Here is a 19,817-nt window from a genome sequence, read left to right on the forward strand (position 1 = left end):
TATTCTACAGCTAGATATGAAAAGTACACTAGAGGACCTTTTAGCATGACAGGAAATGCAACAAGTTCATTACAAGACCTTTATTACAGTTCATTACAGAACTTTGTCTTTCTTTACCTAGTTTTTTATTGATGAGATACAGTCTGGGGAAAGAGTAGTTACAATCAGCACAGTCAGCCCTAATCAGCCTGTACCATCACTGAGCAATGAGGTTACTAAGTAAACTATTCAGTAAATTATCAGCATTTCTACTCTTCCTTTCAGTAGGCAGCTAATTGAGTGTGAAATGATTAGAGAGATGAATTTTCAGTGAAGTGAGGACATCTTCTTTCACTTCCAAGTCTAGTATTTGCTTTATAAAGGTGGGCATCTTTTGAACTGTATTTATCTACCTTTTGTTACGGTAATGTTTTAGGAATGATACTCCCCAATTTAGTGCTATCACTGATATTCTCCCAAACCACAGGCCACTCTCTCCCCCTCCTCTTTCTGTTGGGGCAGGCTGGAGTTGAGAATTGGAGGCACAAAGGTCAAGATCACGGGTTAAGAACAATTTACTGGAAACAGCAATGAGATAAGAAAACTAGTGACAGAAACACTATTAATAACATATCTTGCCCCACAAATACGTCTAATAACATTACTAAGCTTGCTCGTCTGACTAATGACAGCTAAAACTTAAGGAACTACTCTTTTTTAAAAAGAATCAGACTTTTAAATGGTGAGGACATTAGTGATACATACCTGGTAAGACACACTTTTGTGAGAACGATGATAAACAGAAACAGAGCTCCTTTTTAGTAACTGAAAACCTACCTATAGATATATATAATTCATTTTACAGTTTGGTGCTTGTTGCTGTGTTGTTGGACATCAATAAGCCCCACAGTACTGCTGACTTGCTCACCCCTGGCGGGATGAGGGAGACTACTGAAAAGGGTAGAAAGCGAGAAAACTCCTGGTTTGAGGTACAGACAGTTTGACAAGTAAAGCAAAAGCCATGCATGCAAACAATGCAACACAAGGAACTTATTCACCCCTCCCAATGGGCCAGGAGTTGTTCAGCCACCCCTTGGAAAACAAGGCTACCTCATGTGTACCAATGACATAGGAAGACAAGTGCCATCGCTTCAAACACCCTCGCCTCCCTTCATCTTCCCCCTTCCTTATATGTCAAGCACTGTGGCAGCCCCTGGACCATGCACAGAGGATGTTTCACTCCCTGGAGCCTGCCAGCCCCGAAACCCTCTCAGTTCATAATGACTCCCCTTTGGGAAGTCCGCTTGGGAGACTTCCTTGTAGCTCAGGGTGAGCGGAAGTGCTTCAACCCATGTGCAGCCCTTAGGCTGTCCCAGTTTGCAAGGACTCTCCTTTGGGAAATCGTTTTTAGTTTTTCTTGTAGCTCAAGGCGAGAAAAAAACTTCAACCCATGAGTCTTTGCAGTTCTATGTTAATGCACCATAACCCACTGGTTACTCCCATTGTTCCTGGTTTTTACCCCTCCTGATCTTTTTGGATCCTCCCCCTGACTGGTCCCTTGCCCAACTCCTTTCCCCACTGGCCAAGCTGTGAAACCCCACCCCTGGCTACCCTATATAATCCCTCTCCCATGGGATCAATAGGCTCTTTCCCTCCAAGACATCATGGATTAAAGGAGCTCTCCTGGAGATTGGAAACCCCATCTCACCGCTTTTACTCCTGCATCACCTAGGGTGGCAAACGCGGCTCTGCTGCTCAGGCAGCCTCACAGAGAGCAAATCACTCTCTGCTTGAGAGTGCACCAGAGAGCCGATCACTTTGCACCTGAGAGTGCACAAAGAGCAAATCACTCTCTGCCTGAGAGTGCCTGTGCCTCCGTCAATCGAGGTGTCTTTTCAAAGACACTTCCACTGAGGAAGGTCGCAGTACCTTCACCCCCAGACCAGACTGCGACAGAGCAAGATGCCATATGGTCTGGGACATCCCTTGGGTCAGCTGGAGTCAGCCATCCTGGCTGCGTCCTCTTGCAGCTCCCTGGGGCCCCTCAGCATCCTCACTGCTGGGGTGGGGTGAGGAGCAGAAAAGGTCTTGACCTCGTGTGGGTTTAGCAATGACTAAAACATCCCTGTATTATCAACGCTGTTTCCAGTGCAAATCCAAAACATAGATCCATGATGGCCACTATGAAGAAAATTAACCCTACCCCAGCCAAAACCAGGACAGTATTTTGTCTTTCATGAATATATATCCATGCCCCAAAAGACTGGGTTTTTTTCCTAAAACAAAGAATCTGTGTATTTGTGCAACACAGTACCTTTCCGATGAAACTGCAGTGATCCTAGCAGACATATAGATTTTAGCATTTCTGTCGTGTACATTTCTAAGCAACACTGCAATTGGATATACAGCCTACATATTTCAGGATGGATTTCACCATCTTCTGGGCTGTAATAAAAGAGAAAAATGTAGTTAGGAATGAGACCAGAGGAATGTGAGGGTCATAAAATCCACTTCCTTACCGTTGCAAGCAATTGCATCAGAATCTGCTTCACAAACTATTACGCTTTTTCCACCAAACTGTATTTACAAACAATTCTTTAGATCTATAGAACTCTAGGCTTAACTTAGCTGAACTTGGGCTGTCTTTGGTAAGACTGCATATCCTTATTATCTCCTCTGCATGTTTTTGGAAAACGGGTAAATAAGTGACTGAGATACCTTCTCTTTAGAAGCTTTGGATTGGTACTGTGAGACGGAAGCCCTCTTTTGCCATCCAGTTTCAGTTACCCTTGGTCTTGACACAGATGCAGGAGATTACTGGGCTACTTTTAACAGTCTCTGTTCAGTTTACAAATCCTGTATCAAGCATAATCAACCCTACTTTGAAGACACTCTCATCAGAAACAAGTCAATTTTAGCCTACTGGTTCTACACATTTTGCCTAAACATGTTTTCTGCCATATTTAAATTAGTAGTGATGTGATACTGCACTGTGAAGAGAATGGGATGCATAAGAGTTTTTTCAGGAAAGTAGGAACAATCTTGGACACAAAAATTGAAATCCTATGTTTAATTGTTTACAATACCAAGAAAATAATTTACACAGACTCGGGAACCAATTCTCATGCCTGGTTGTAAAATCAGACATTACTTTTGTAGGCTGGAATCACAGAAGTGGAAAGCAGTACAATCACAAATGCTTAACAAGAAAAAAAGTAGGCTGAAAAAGAAAAAATACAAACAAAAAACCACACTGAAGAGAAATTATGCTGCAATTGGAAGAGACAAAGGACAGTTGTTTCTACCTGCCAAACCATTACAAAGCAGACGTCATCAAAGAGGCAGGAAATTACTGGAGCATAAATTACAACTTCTGTAATCTGTTACTACAGGAGCTACACCAAACACATGGTAATAAACCTGCCCATCCTAGGAGCTTTATTTCTTCTGGCTAGACTACAACATATTTATTTCTCTTAATCCACATCTACTTTCCTACTTTTGAAGTGAAGTCTTGATTTGTTGAAAAATTATCATGCATGATACCTTCTGCATCTTATCATAAATACAGAATAAAGCTATGGTGCAGAACAAAAAGGGTTCAACAATTTTGCTTCTCCCCACTCCATAACATGTGCATCACTTACTGTTGCAGCCCTTTTCTCAATGAGTACACAGTTACTTCTTTTAAAGGAAAAAAACTTTATGAGTGTAGAGTTCCATTTACTTTCCATATTTAGGATGCAGATCCAAAATTTAGGTCTTCAAACTTATTGCTTATTTCATGCAATACCTAAGTCCTGGAGCCCCACCAATAAACACACAGGCCCATTCAGTTTCTGCTAGTTTCCTAAATGTCTGAATACTTCTCTGTGACCCAGGCTTCTTCTGTCCTGAAGCCATTGACTTGTCTATTCCACCTGAAGGGGATTGGCCCATACATTTTCTTGTGCGAAGTGGAACCTGCCAAAACTTTAAGCCACAAGAGATGATAATGATGACCTTTTTCTGCTCAATGATGAGAGCTCTTTTAATCAGGAGATACAGTTCTACTTCTCTTTCTCGTACAAGTCAAACTGAATTTTTCTAGCTCTTCTGAAAAGTAGGATTATTGTACCAGAAGTCTATCCCTAAGAGAAACAGACGCTATGTTGACAAGGTAATTTCCTTGTAGCAGATTTAGATACAACTTAAATATGCTATTCTATTTTTCTCTGAACTATTTCAGATGTTAGAAATCCTCAGACCCTCTCAGAAGTCATGGCTACTACAGGAACTTTGTTTGCAATGCTAATTTATAATTTACAATGTTCCTTTCCAGCTGTCACTAACAAAAAAATGTCAGGGTCTGCACACAGGTGTAAGGAAACAGTCTTTTCCTTACACAGCTATTAAATTCCTAGGAAGAAAAAATGGTGGAAACTTTTCTTTAAAACATTTTTGCTTTTAGTGACAGAATTTTCAATTGTGCAGATTATGAAGGTGACAATTATAAATAAGATGCTTGACTCATGAGCCAATTCAGATTTATTAGTGGCTTCCTATTTACAAATAAGTTGGAAGAGAATTCAAAAGCATAGTAATAGGCATTTTAATTGACTTTTTTTTTCCCTGTCATAAATCTAATGAGGGTTTTTTTTGCAAACTATATTTATGAACAGCATGAGAGTAAGAACAAGAAACATCAATAATCTATGCATGTCCTGACTCATTCTTGTTTCCTCAAGAATATGGCATATTTCTACCTAGACTATGGGCAAAATTCTTCTCTCTCTTGCAAATTCAGAGTATAACATCAGTGGTATCCAACAAAAATATTATACAGAGTTTTTGCTATGAGAAGTGTTTCCAGCCTAGTACCGTCACTCGTTGTCTCAAACAATATAGTTAGTGTTTAATTGTAATAATGACCACAACAATTCCATTAGTTTGCAACCAAATAATTTGTTTCTATGCATGTATACAGCATTTTCATCTCTGAAAGCCAAATGCTCTGATATGAGTGCCCACAGATTTCTTTTATAATCCCTGAATTCTGTATACAGGGCTTAACATTTCATTTTAAAATATTACCAATTTTTCTATTTCTGTGTGTAGAATGCTATGCCATGAGAAACAATGAATGGGGGACTAGTATAGACATCAGAATGCTGGTTATAGTATGCTTATTATTAACTATTATTAAATATTACTTAATAGTTATATACAAAATTAATATATACAAAGAAAAGTGAATGCAAACTTCTAATATTATTCTCCAAGTCAGCTGTTCAGTTAGTCCAGCTGATTTTGTTATGAAGACCACCTAAGTTATTCAAGAGAAATCTCATATAGCACAATCCTGTGCTAAATTGCATTTGCAACAGAGCTATTTAACAGCTTATCTGCAGCTGGATATATCAGAGCTAGCACAGCAGCGAGCACCTGCCCATGAGACACAGACCAGCACCTAATAGTTGACCATATAAAATGTAGTTACATTTGTACATTGTAGTGAAAATGCTATGTTACTCCTGTATAAAACAGCAGCTTAAGTGATGCAGTTTATCAGGCCGCTATTAAAAGTATGATTTTTTATAAAAACAAACAAGTAAATCTATAAAATCTATAATAAATCTATTACATTCTCATGCTTTAGCCATTGGTAAAATTGATGGCTTTCTTTCCAGAAACTTCTGCTGTTTAAAAATCATGAATTGTTGTTAATTATGGTTATAAAGCACTGACAAGAAGTGGAATTTCCTTCCATTTTCCTATGCTGAGATTTAAAATAAAACCTAAAGAGGGAGCTCTTACACCAACCATAGAGTACCCAGTATCATTAAGAGAGGTAAATGAAGCTATTCCGGTAATTATTTTAAAATATGAAAAAACCCCAAGATTTAAATGCTCCTTCTTAAAAGTAAATGAAAAGAGTAAAAATTCATTTAAAAAAAAAAAATCCCTCCAAAATAATTGACAGATTATTTTACTGTACTGCCAAAATGTTGGTTACAACTGAGAAACACCTTGAGATTTCCCTGAATTTCCCACTGGTGCCCAACATTCACAGTTGCACTGAAATTAGTGACATTTAAATGAAATTAAGTGAAACCTAAGAGTACTAAAACTGAAAAATTATTATGGTGTAACTCTCAACTTCAAAAATTTAGTCACACATTTACAACTGAACAGCATTTTACTTTTAGTATCAACAATATTAAATATGAAGGGTTTGATAAATCTTTTTGTAAAAGCATTATTCTGACAAATTCAATGCTTAAGTCCAAAGAAAATTATTATTAGTTCCAAAACATTATAAGCTGAAAGAACTATCTAAACATATAATGAAGATTGTTTGTCTTCAAAAGCCAAAGGAAAAAATATTTGTCAAGCCAGAAGTGATAATTAAATCATCAAATCATCAAATTCTGCCTTATGCTCCATATATGCACTTCCCTTGAAAAACAAGGTAAGTTGGCTTGATGAGCTGTGAAAAATCATTGTCCACAAATATTACCCTGTAGACTGTATTTTAAGTTAGTATCTGAAACATCATGGTTGAGAAATAAAGAAGTAGAAGGATGAAAGATGAAAAACAAGAATTACCCAGACGTATGGTGCTTCTGTTGGGATACAAAGTGTGACAAATACTGCAGAGGAGACACACTTAATCCCCTTATATGCCAAGTACCAGAACCCTCTCTGATTACAGCTCAGGTTCAACAGCCTACTAAACCTGACTCTGCTTCTGTATCTTACATAGATTGTTTATTTCTTTATCATGTAACCATACACCTTTGAAGGCAACGAAAGATTGGTGAATTCATTTTGAATATTGGTAGAAAAGTTGTCCAACAATGTTTTCTTCTAAACAGTTCCTGGGAAAATGTTCTTATTTGCGTTCCTTCCTTTTGCTGGGGGTATTTTTTTAAAAAAAGTACACAAATTGCCGTCAGCTTCAGTGCCATGCGCTGGTTTGTTGCCCTCTACCTATGCAATACCGTGATATAATTGCTATTCCACACCCCAGTCCAGCCAGGAAAAAAACAGGGCTTGTTCTTTCTAGCAGATCCATAAATGAATGCAATGTTGTTCTTATTAAATCAGATTGTTGTTTTGAAGCAGTTACAACAGCACTCACAGTAACAGAAGACGTGATCAGGTTTAGTTTTGTTAGAACAGCATAAACCTCCAATAACTCTTATAAGGCTGATGGAGTCAATCTGAGTACATGATACAACCAGCAGAACAAAACCACAACACAGTGGCTCATTGCAGACACTGCTAACTCTCAGGTTGATAACATTTTAGGTATTTCCATGCTAGAGCAACTTAGATACATATATATACAATTTGTTTTTTAAAAAAAAAACCCATCGTTTTGAAACTCCCAGAATCACAGACCAGAATTTTCTAGACTTCTTCCCCCTGAAGTCAGCTTTTATGGCTGAACTAACTCAAGCATGGGCAACAGGTAAATTACCACAGCACTATCCAAACTATTCCACTAGAGGACAAAGCCAATCATAAATCACTCAGTGTATCTTCTTGTACACAACTAAAACAGCACTGAAACAAGAGATTTCATTTCATTGAAACTCACTCCACTCCAGATAATGCTAGGTGTGTTGAATGCAGCTGCAAGGTTTTGGCAGTGATGGTGGCAGCAGGAAGCCCTTTGTGGGATGAGTTGAAGGTCTTCCCCGTGCTGGACACAGCCAGTTCCTGCAGCTCTGCAAGGGATTCTTGGCAAGACACAGCTGAACCTATCTGCTGATCAAAAAACTTATTTTTAAAAAGGGCAAAAATAGCCACAGGGAGAAGGAAAGAGGGGAAAAAAGGAGTAAGAAACAAGATAGGGAATATCAGGATAAGCGAAAGGAGGAGGTTATCCATGGCAGAGCAGATCCTTCCTGCAGCCCACAGAGCACACCACAGCAGATGGATGCTCCTGAAGGAACTGCCACCTGCAGAGAACCTATGCTAGAGCAGATTTTCCTAACAGGACTGCTGCCTGTGGAGAAGCCCACACTAAAGCTGAGGAGAAGTGTGAGGAGGAAGGAGAAACAAAGCAGATTGCTTGTGGACTGTAACCCCCCCATTCCCATCCCGCCTGCATTGCTCAGAAGGGTGGGGGTAGGTAGAAGAGTCTGGAGAGAAGCTGATTGTGGAAGCCAGGCAGAAAAGATGCTAGCTTGATGTTTTGCTTCTCTTTCCTTTACTTAAATTAGTAATTATTTTAATTGGCAATAAATAGGGTAATCTTTTGCAAGTCAAACCTGCCCTACCTTTACTGATGTTTAGTTGATGTCACTACCTTTATTTCCACCTTATCTTTCTCATTCCTGTTCTTCCTGTCTTCTCCCCATATTCTGATGAAGAGTGAGCAAGCAATTGGGTGGGAGTTTGGCTGCTGTCTCAAAATAAGATACCACTTTGGCTAAGCTCAAAATCCCCGGCAGGATATTTTTAAATACACAGAATTCCAAATGAAATTCCATGTGTGTCTTCAATTATGCTTTTGCATTCTCATAAGATTAAAAAAAATAGAAAATTCAGGGCTTGATCACCACACCTTAAGCCCACTATTCTTTCCTTCAGCTGTCTGTTCCTTGCTTCTGCTTTAGAGAAAACCAGGAGACCTCTGCACTAGCCAAACACAAACTGAACAGGGCCTTTTTCTCTGCAGGTTATCAGATGACCAGTTGAGAAGGTGGTGTCCAGCTAGATGCAAGAAAACTTTGGGTGAGCTCTCAAGTCAGCCTCGTTAGCTTTAGCCTCAGCTGAACAAAAAATAGCATCAAATTATATGATACCAAAGAAGAAATCCAAACCAGGACACAGACCTTCCAGAAAAGATCTGTGCAAACCAAGGAGACAGACATTAGCTGTATATGCAATAACTCTTAAGCTTATCAAAGAAATTCCTATTCAGAATGCTGCTTGTCAGCATCAATACGTTGTTCTCAAATGATTTTGATAAAAATTTAGAGAAAGCACAGATAACTTTGTGCCATCCAACAGGCTCAAGCCCAGCCTCTTTTAAATCCCCTGCAGGCAGCTGAAAGTCATGCTGCCCATGGATTTGCCCTTTGATTTTAGTTAAGCTTCTGAGTTCTTTAAAAGGTCCCTTAATCACTCACTATTTGTTAATGAATGATTTACAAATTCTTCCTTTCAAAGGTCTGCAAAACATAAATGGATTCATACCTACACTCCCATCCTGCTCCTCTGATTAACAGTAATACAGAAACTTTATGAAAACTAGTATCTCATGTGAGGTCAGTTATGGAAGTGGTTCTGATCTGTGTGGACAGATAGGGTCAAACTTTCCTGAGAGCCTGAAGGAGAGTTAGATGCTTCAGGTATTCGATGGTGTAGGATCTAGGTCACAATGAACTAGAAACATACTGGATTTAGAAGGAACTCTGCTGCAGGCAAGTGATGCCATCTGCTGTTGATCATTCACAGGATACTAAATCAGACGATTCTTCAGATTCACGACATTTTCTTTTTCCATTTTATTTCTGTAATTAGTACCTTCTTTGAACATAAATTTCAATACATTTTTTTCCAAAAGGCATTCCGTAAGGCATTAGTGATCTGTATACCTGTTATCTGTTTGTAACTCAGATTTCTGGTTTTCTATATTTCAAAATAAGAAAACCAGAGCAGTTGTGAAGATATGCTAGAATGAGAAGAGGCAAGATACAATGTATTTGTTTTTTCTCAAAAATATTATAGATCACTTATTTAACTAATAAAACTGAAGATTTTCTTTAAGTTTTACTGTGATTTTGATAAGAACTATATTGCATTAACAATTACTGGAAAAAAACTATGTATTTTCATAATTTTTTTTGTGTGTGTGTGTGTCTGTTTGGTCAAATAGACAAATATTGGTCAAACAGACCAATACTGTGACTGCCACAATTCTAAACTGGAAGGAAAACTGTACATCCAGTAGATATTACTAGGTTGCTCAGTATAAGGTAGTGTTTGGGATTTTTTTATGTATCAAATGCTTCTAGGAGTGCCTGGAATATGTCATGCTTATACCTCAGAGTATTTTTTATCTTTTTTTTTTTTTTAAAAAAAAAGAATGTTCCAATACCTCCATATGAAAGTATTCTAAGTGAAAAAAGAAATTGTATTATAGAATCGGTAGAAGACTCTCACACAGCTCCACAGATCAAATCTGTAAGAGCAGTAAAAATCACAGCTGAGAGACTGAGAAAACTTGAATGTGTCAAAAAGAAAAAGAAAAAAAAGAAAAAAGAAAAAAGAAAGAAAGAAAGAAAGAAAGAAAGAAAGAAAGAAAGAAAGAAAGAAAGAAAGAAAGAAAGAAGAATAGAAGGATATAGAAGGAAAAAAGAAATAGATTAGCTTCCTGAATTTAAATTCATATATGGAGAAAGAAATTTTTAAAACCATCTGTTGATAAAATTTGTTCAGGAAGCAGTATTATAGCAAAAAGAACTTTGCAATTTTTTCACTTCCGATTTTTTAATCCCTCTTTGGTCTCCCCTTGACTTCATGAACTGGTGTTACTTTTGTTTATTCCCCTCTTTGAAAAGTCCTTTTTTCTACTTGGTAAATAAGGATTTCTCCACAAAGTCTTCCTTAGGCATTCAGTATTGTATATTGGCAGCTGCACGGATATACTACTTCTTTCTGAGTCTTGAATAACGCAAAACAAAATGCAAAAGGTTGTACACACTGTACACCTACTTTGGGAAGGTCTGCAGCTAAATTATATGCCCAGATTTTGGAATGCCCACAGCTTTGGTGCACGGGGGCCCTCCACCCTGCCTGAAGGGACTGCTTTCTCAGCACACAGCATCACCCTGTGCTCAGTCTTATGTACTGTGGTTGCAGTTGTCATACTATTCCCAAGCACCAAACACTGTTTGTTGGTGTTGGTGTTTTATTTTTGGGAGGGCTTGTAAACGCATATGGGTGGATAGTGCTGTTTCACCACAGTAACAACTCCAGAACTGCTGGAAATAATTGGAAACTGCTGTATAAACATGGCACTTTAAAATATTTTGCCACTCAACCATTTGCTGTGCTGCCAAGGTTACCAACAGTACATTTGCAATTATGTGTCTTGCCATGATAGACAGAGATATGAAGTGTCAGCTTCTCTTTGCTCACACAATAAATGCAAACTTGTTTTCTTCTGAAATGGGAAAGCCGCTTCTTCAACAACTTAGACGACAAAATTTAATATTCCAGTATTTGAATTCTTATGCCAGATCTGCTGCCAGGAAATGTTCTTGATGAAAGTACTCTTATGAAAGATAAGAACAAGATAAAAAATGGAATATAAGAGAAAAGAAAACCTTCTATGTTAACACACAAATAATTCAGTATATTATTTCTCTGATAGTTAAAAATTATGTGGAAAATGTAAATGTAAATCTATATATATTTCCATCAAGGAGAAAATTCTATTCAATAACAGCCAACACTTCAGTTTCTGTTAAATTTTAATGAATTTAAACAACATTTAACTGGTAATACTGGAAGGATTCAGGATTAAGTAACACTTCATTTAATCCTGTGCCAAGAGGAGATCTTAATGCCCAGATAACGGCTTCAAATATTTAATTAACTGTTCAGAAACAGAATGATAAAGCAATTAGAAAAATTACAACAGGTTTTGTACACCTTGTTGAAACTGGATGGAATTTTTCCAGTGGAATCCTGACAGAATGAGTATCTCCCACAGCTGGAGACTGATCTCGCAAGGTACTGATGATGCTGTTAAGAGTAGCTACTGTTTGGTACTTGACCTTTTACTAGAACAAACCTCCACGTACCATGCAGCTCACTCTAAGTGTGAAGTCTTTTCTTACTTGACTATGCAGGAAGTGCAGCACTTGAGCATGATCAAACATGGTTTGTGAGAAGGACACACTCTTAATTGCATGGCCCTGCACAATTAACTTGGCACAACCAGTGGCTGATTTCAGTGAGGGGCACAGAATCAAAATGGTTCCTTTTCTAACTAGACAACAGTGTTCCAGAATGTTGAGAAACACTGAGCATTAGTAAAAACCATTTCCATTAACTGTCAATTTTCAGTCCCAAACTTACAAAAAAATAGGCAAGAAATCAGAAGCAAAATCCCAGTATATATGGAATTCTAAACAGCTCATGCTGAAGCCTTTCTAATGCATAACTTCATTATCTCATGTTTCACTTCTCTTAAGATATATGAACATATTGTCAACATAATATGGCTTTATAAGATTCAGTGAGAATCAGAAGTAATTTTCTGGGAACAATATAAGCCAAGCTAAACAGAAAGAAGATAGGCAAAGTGTCTATTACAAAAAATTGCAGCTATGTGGGATTTCTTAATCAAACAGTATTTAGGAAAATAATCAGGAAAGAAGCACTTAAAACTCATCATTAAATTCTTACCTTTAGCTGTGTTTCATTTGAAACCTACAGAAGAGAAATACTGAAATATGCTGTTGAAACAGGTCTCAAAGCAGTGGGCCTAATGGGGACAAAAAGGCACTCCTCCTGGCCATCTTGGTTACAGATCAGCACAAGGGCAACTTTTATTTACATCTGTCAAGATAGGTATGAAGTGTGTATATTTTTTTCCCCCAGAAATACCGCAAAAATGAAGAAGATTTTTTGGATTGGTCTAACATTAATTTTGAACCATGTAGGCTTCTCTGGTACTCTTAATTTTTGTGGGCATAGAAACCAGCATGATGATGCTGGAAGGTATGAAAGCTCATAATCAGCTGCACTTCTGTGTTTAAATACCTTCTAAAATTTATCCCTAGATCCCCTTGTGAAGCACTATTTACTGACATAAGTTAGTAACAGTCAGGTTTTTGTTCAAGAAGAGCTTATTAATTGATTCTCGTGACATGACATGACAAGACATAGCAACAGGAGTTGCTATGTGCTGTTACATGTTAGGGCTTAGAATTCCAGAAAATTGACATTTAAAAATCAATTTCAAAACAAATAAATTATGAAATCAATGTTAAAATGAAATATTCACATGCATAATTTAGAAAGCACTTCAACAATAATATAACAGAATATTCAAAACAATGCCTTTTCTTGAAAGACTCAAGTATGTTGTAAAATGACTAGGTATTTTTAGAGATAGTAAGTACTGGTACACCTATTTAATAAGTGATTCATCTGAAACATCAGTCAGAGGTTGAATGAGATTTTCCAGACGTTTCCCAAATCATAGGAGTTTGAAAAAAAATTATTTTTGTTAGCCATATTTACTATAGTAAATACCACAGATTTAAGGTCAGTGGATTCCAGTGGGCTTGTTATATGTACACTCAAGACCCTGTCACGAGGAGTTCCCAAACAGTTAATGTGACAGTAGCAAACCAGATATTAATTTCATTACTGCTTGGAGATAGGCTATGAGGGGAAAAAAAAAAGCAAGAAACAGAAACACTGAAAAAAGGGATGACAAAGGAGAAAAGGGCATGAGAAAATCTGGAGTACAAACAAAGGTAACAGCAACTGTCAAAAAAGAGTCTACGATGTTTCCAGAGATGTACCTAACTGCTGGATCCCCTGGCTGATTACTCCCTGAGAAAATAACTTGCAAAGTAAAGGTGTGAAAAGCTTTTTATGTCCAACAATTACAGCAGATCTTCTGAAAGAAGGACAAAATGGGGCAAAAGAAGAGCATGATGTCAGAGATTACTGGCAGAACCACCAAATTTTCTGCAAAAGGTCAGCTCTGATTCTGTGGCATTTCTAAAGAGGCCCCGGTCCCCAAATCTCTTTGATAACATATGTTGTTTTCCTTCACTTAAATTTCCCATGTAAAGGTTTGTATATTTCAGAATAGTAATGTGAAACAGGCTGGTTATTTCAATCATTGCTACAGACAGTCTTACCTATAACTGAGAAGCAACCCTTCTAAGATCTAACTGTAATGGAATGCTGCTTGTGCACAGCAGAGAACATTCCACTGAAGGACTTCAATTACAGTAATATCTTAGTTTTGGTATCATCTTCCAGGTTCCAGGAATTCGCAATGGGAGTGATGAATGCAGAGGGCACATTAAAATTGGAGGCAAACCACTCTGAACTTGCAGGCTACTCTAACTCTGGACCAAGGTAAATTTACAGGTTGAATGTATATAATACTGAGGAACAGTCAGGCTTTACCTGAGTTCTGAACCTCTGCTTCCCTGTGTTTTTATGTGTTTTAGCTGCTTAAAACATCAGAAAAAAATATGGGAACAATGATAAAAATACCATAAAATAAGTTCCCTAACAGTTTTCAGTGTTTACCTCCAATGGCATTGCTTGAAGCCCAAGTACAAAGCAGACCTTGACATCTTTCTGCTTCCACAAGCAAAATACTCTTCCACTGGAAGCTATCTCACAGCTTCAGGTCATGTCACAGAAGAAAAGCTATGCTGCTTTACATCTCCTAGGGAGAATATTGCTCTTTGTGGTGATCCTCAAGCACAGGCAGCACGCCTGGCTGCTGGGCTGGGACGTGGCTTCCCTGCTACTGGAAGGACCCTTCATGCAAGCGGCAGGCTTACCTGTCTGGCTTACCCAGCAGCCTTCAAGTATCTCAGCAGTGGCAGCACTCACCGCACTGGAAGGGGCTGAGCGTCGGGTGGAAGAAAGGGGCAAATAATCGACTGACAAAGATGATGACTGCTCTTTTAGCACTTCCCCCTTCTCTCCCTCTCCTTCCTTTTCTGGGACACAACTGGTGTAGAAATTGACTCACCTTCTGCTTTGGCTAAATGTGGCAGGGGCCATTGTGTTTTGTGAGGAGCCCAAAGTTGTGTCAAGCGCTGAGGACGCTCTGCCAGCACCTCGGGGAACAATCTTGTCAGAGCTTGGGCAAGCAAGCATGTTGTTCTGACTGCTGGCGAGGTTCATCTTTAAGCAAGTTCCTATAAGCTCTTCTGCTTTGTCAAAATTAACTTGTGCTATGTTACTGCAGGTGTAAAACTTCCAGAATTTTCAGAACTGCTGTTCTTAACACAGAAAAATAATAAGAGTAATAAATTCACTTTTAGACCTGTTTGCCCTTTACTAAATCTGGCCTTCAGTTATGAAAGAGATATCTATAAAGGGAGATAATAATACCTTTTATCTTCAAGTCCCAAACACCTATTAAAGCACAAAGACAGAGGTACAAAGAAAAAGTCAGTCTACAGAGGTCAGCTATTTTGAGAATTCTAGCCTTAGTAAATAACCTTGTTTTTCTTCCATTATTTGTTTTCTGAACTTGAGGTACCTGACTTAAATGATTTAATTTTCAACTTGCAACTTGAATTGAGTAAACAGATTTTATTCTTAATAAGCAAACCAACCTTAACTCAGTTTCACACAAAACAGTTTTATCTTTTTGCACTCCCTTTCCATCATTTTAGATTAATGTTGATTGTATAACCTTTGAGAATTTTTTTACAAGGAGTCTATTCAGAACAACATATGCGCATCTTACCCTCTTGTGAAAGGAGTAAGCTATGGTATACTTACTGCACTGTCATGCACTACATGGTCCTTAAGGGGTATCTGAGCTTGTTTATCAAAACATTCCCACTCCCATGAAGACCAACTCCCATTAGTCAAAACAGGATTTGAGTCACTGGAACAGGTGTAGTCTCTGATACACAGCACTAAGTTTGCAATCACTTCAGGATGTAGAAATCAGTGAATATATGCCAGCCAAAGGAAAGTGGAATAAAGACTGTCATAATTTGCTTCCAGAATCTGATATGCTCAAAATTACAAGAAAATTTTAAGCATGGAAGAAAATTCCAGTAAATGTTTACAGAAGCTGAATGTCAAAGTTGAGAGAAAATGAGACTTTATATGATAAGAATGCTCAGTAATCCAGAAAAGCTCTTCTTTCAAGGGCGACAAAGCTCTCCCAGACTTTACTCATTTCAGACAGTCACAGTTAAATCATCATGACAATTTCCTAAGTAAAGTACTATTAAATGACTGCAAGAATTGTGGGTTCTAGCATGCCACATTGAAACAACTTATAGAGATGCTTTTAGTATAGCCTGTGAGAGCAAAATGATGCTTTATATTTCCAAGAGTTTTCTGAAGTGGAGGATCTCAGTATTTTTTATTTGACAGGGTTTTTCTAAGAGTAGAACTTTAAGCTGTTACTATTTAAAACATCTGCAAAATTTTAGCAAGAAATCATAAAACCTTGTATGGATTTAGAGGGCATTATGCTACTGGCATTACCATGTGTAACAGTATTGATTCTTGCAGTGAATATTGACTGCTTTCCTTGTTTCCTTATATATCATAACATTATTTTTGACATTTAACTACACTTTTATCAGGCCACATTCTGGTTATCATGCTGCAGTCTCTGTGAAGCACTTACCTTATTTCTTAACTTTCATCTGGCAGTTGAAACAATGCTAACAACTCCAACAGAGGGTGGATACAGCCAGCAGTGCCTGAGATTCAGAACGCCATGATCGACATTATCACCCTCCCCACCTCTGATACATGCACTGAGAGGAGTACCATGGCAGTGACTGCAAAGATGTCTAGGAATGACAGAGTTCTCTATAAATGCTGCTCCATCTGTATCTAGCTGGGGCAGACCTCCTTGCTCTCTCTGCTGGTATAAAGCTGGTTTTGAATCATGATTATAAAAAATTCTTCCCCGTTGAGCCAAGTGTTGCTGCGCCTCCTTTCAGCTAGGCTAATACTGACTGCCAGCAAGACTTTATTTAATATCTACAGTTAAATAGTTAAAATGATTTCTGTTATGCCTATCTTAATACAGCTTTCTTATTAACTTATAGGTCTGGAGTCTTCTTTTCACTTAATTTGTAAAATACTTTGAGGCAGTCTTTTTTGTTTGCGTGCTTACAAAGTAGGTAATTTTGTAAGGTTGTAGTTCAGGGAAAATTCAGACAGTTCATTAAAAAATTGGTCACAATTGGGTGTCAGTAGAATGTTTTAAAACAGCCTTAGGAAATGATCTAATATAAGTTAGCTCTGAGAAATTACTATTTGGTGCTTATTGGAAACTGTAGACTGCAAACAAAAACAAAGTAGAAATTACATAAAATTAGGAATTTAAAACAACACTAGGATAGTCTTTTTGTGCACAGGATTGCCATCAGGATGTGATTTTTACATGATTTTCTCAACCCTATATGAACTTAGGGGAACTTAAAATTAACAACTATTTTATAAAAGTAACAGATGCACATGGGTGTCAAATAAACTTTTTCTTTGAATTTTCCCAAGGAGATTTATGATGACTTTATCACAGGCTCGAAGAGACATCGGGAACTAATTTGGTCCAAGCCTCCTGCTCAAAGTAGAGTCAGTTACATAGAGTTACTGAGGGCAATTACCACTTGAATTCTCAGTATCTTCAGGGATGGGGACTCCAGAACCTCTCAGGGCACCTGTTCTAATATTCGACCTGCCACACAATAAAGGAGTTCAAAAAATTTTAAAATCAATTTTCCTTTGTATTTCAATTTTCATCTGCTGTCCTATCGCTGTGTATCACTGAGAATAGTTGACTGTGTCTTCTTTACAGTATTCCATCACGTATTTTTTAAACATATTGATAATATCCCCCACCCAGCCTTCCCTTCTCCAAGCTAAATAATCCCAGCAGCCTTGCCTTGTATGTGGGATGCTGCCTAACCATCTTTAAGGCAGCTGACTAGACCTGCTTTGGATGTCCCTTCCTCCTCTCTGCTAGGGAACACACTGCTGGACCCAGTATTCCAGCCCTGAGTAGAAAGGAAGGATGAGCTCCATCGAACTGCTGGCAACATTTCCTGAAGCAGCATAGGAGGCTGCTGGCCCCTCTTTGCACAAGGGCACTGGCTCATGTTCAACCTGGTGTTCCCCAGATCCTCTTCTGCAAAGCTGCTGGCCCAGCGTGTACTAGTGTACAGCTTTATTCCTCCTTAGATTTTGGACTAGGCAACACCAGCCAGAAAAACAGAGAAAAACCACTTTCAGAGCTATGCTCACACAGATGTACATTGCTATGCACCCCCAAGCTCCTCACACTGTTTTGTTTCATGCAAAAAAAGCCACTGCCAACATATATATCAGACTGTCACAGAGATACTGCCAGTTCTGGTCTCAGTGTGCCAACTGGACACATTATGTAAGCGTATCAAGTGCTTGAGAACATGTAAGGACATTTACAAAAGTGTGTGCACAGTTGTGCAGACCTGTGTCTTAAAATACAGTTCTGAGTTATCTTCCTGTTGACATCCCAGACTCGGTGGACTCCACGTATAAAACCAGCTCCCTGTTTGATGAATTCCAACAGATCACCACTCTAGCATTCCATAAAGCAGACTCCCGTCCATAAAACAGATCTGCATCTTCCCCCCCCACCCCCCCATCTTCTTACTGTCGCAAATATTTTTCATTCCTTTTTCTTTGGAAAAAAAAATCATGCTGACTCATTTTCTTGTTGCTGTACTTTCTCCAGTTTTGACCATGACAACTACTACTACAAGGATGCACAATGCAAATACTTTGAGATTTTTAGTTTCTGCGACATTACACAGCAGAAAATGTGATGAAAGGACCAAACCTCCAGAAGACAGCTCATTAAAAATCACTAACAACTTTCAGTATGTGAGCATGAATTGACCTGAAGTCCTGAGAAAACGAACAGTGAAAGGAGGGCTTACTTTGATTTGCATTCCTAAAAGTGCATTAACTAGAATTAGGATATTTCAATTTAGATTATTTTCATTCCTATCTTTATTCCTCTTTGCTAAAATCTGACTGCTTCTATAAGAAAAAGATATCAGAGCAACTAAAGAGGATGTAGTATCTATGAGGCCCTATTAAGTTGGAGACTAAATTTGAAGTTTCCTTTTTCAGTAATGTTTTTTTAGTAAATAGGTTTTTAAATACATCACAGTGTAAAGATGTCCTTATTCAATCTCAGCATTTTTTGAGATCTTAGTATTTAGAGAAATCACATTTGTCAGATTACAGATTGTTCAGATGCAGCCTTTGCTTACTGAGTGCCGGGGAGTAGCAAGCATGCGAGAGAAGACATCATTTAATGTACAACCTATTTTTTGTATTTTTGCTTATTTTTTAATGAAATCTCTGCTACCAGCAGCTGTCAGGTTTCAGCTAGATGGGGCAATAAGGTTTAATCCAGTGTGGACTTTAAAAGGTTTTATGCCTCCTTACTACCTCATCTTTTTTTCAGCATTTCCTTTTTGTCTTACCCTCTCAGTTTCTAAAAACGTGTGACTTTCACTTCCTCTGCTTCTATAGCTGAATTTGCTTTTGTTGGAATATCATTATATTCTTTTTCTACAGGTACACTTGCAGCTTTCTCTTCTTCTTCACATTACACCGCTGTCCTACTCTGATGTCTGCCTAATATTCCAGAACTGATATTCTCATGACCAAGGTATTTTTTTGTCCTCATGACTTCTATCCTGCTCAGTTTCTAATGCTTTATTGTCACCTCAGTGTTTCTTTTCCTTCACAGATTTTCCAGATTTCTTCCCAGAACTCTCTTCTCCAGCACTAGAGGATCTGCTTTCATTTCTTCCCTTCCAAGTCTTTCCATCTTTCCTCTTTGTAACCTTGCTTAGCCTTGTAGGACAAGTGCGTAAGGAAAGGAAATAGGTGCCAATTGTCCAACTCAGGCGCGTATTTAAGAGTCTCAAATGCACTAATGCCAACAGGAGTTGGACTAGGTGATATCTACATGATCGCCAGAGGTCATTCTAATCCTAAAAATTCCTTCATTCTGTGAAATCCCAATATATTCAAAGAGGAGCAGCATAACATTAAGGTGTCTGGTAATGTTCCAAGAAAAGCAAAAA

General features: G+C 38.1%; 1 protein-coding gene across 2 annotated transcripts in view; it reads right to left on the reverse strand.

The window, feature by feature from the left end:
* The window catches only part of RGS7BP (regulator of G protein signaling 7 binding protein), a 36,045-nt gene that overhangs the window by 10,607 nt on the left and 5,621 nt on the right, over positions 1-19,817 (reverse strand). For both annotated transcript variants that reach the window (XM_040089788.2, XM_040089789.2), the window contains one exon: positions 2,294-2,424. In XM_040089788.2, coding sequence (XP_039945722.1) covers positions 2,294-2,424 — 131 coding nt within the window. The remainder of the gene's footprint in view (positions 1-2,293; positions 2,425-19,817) is intronic.

This window comes from Hirundo rustica, chromosome Z (genome assembly GCF_015227805.2).
Source record: "Hirundo rustica isolate bHirRus1 chromosome Z, bHirRus1.pri.v3, whole genome shotgun sequence".
Taxonomy (NCBI): Eukaryota; Metazoa; Chordata; class Aves; order Passeriformes; family Hirundinidae; genus Hirundo; species Hirundo rustica.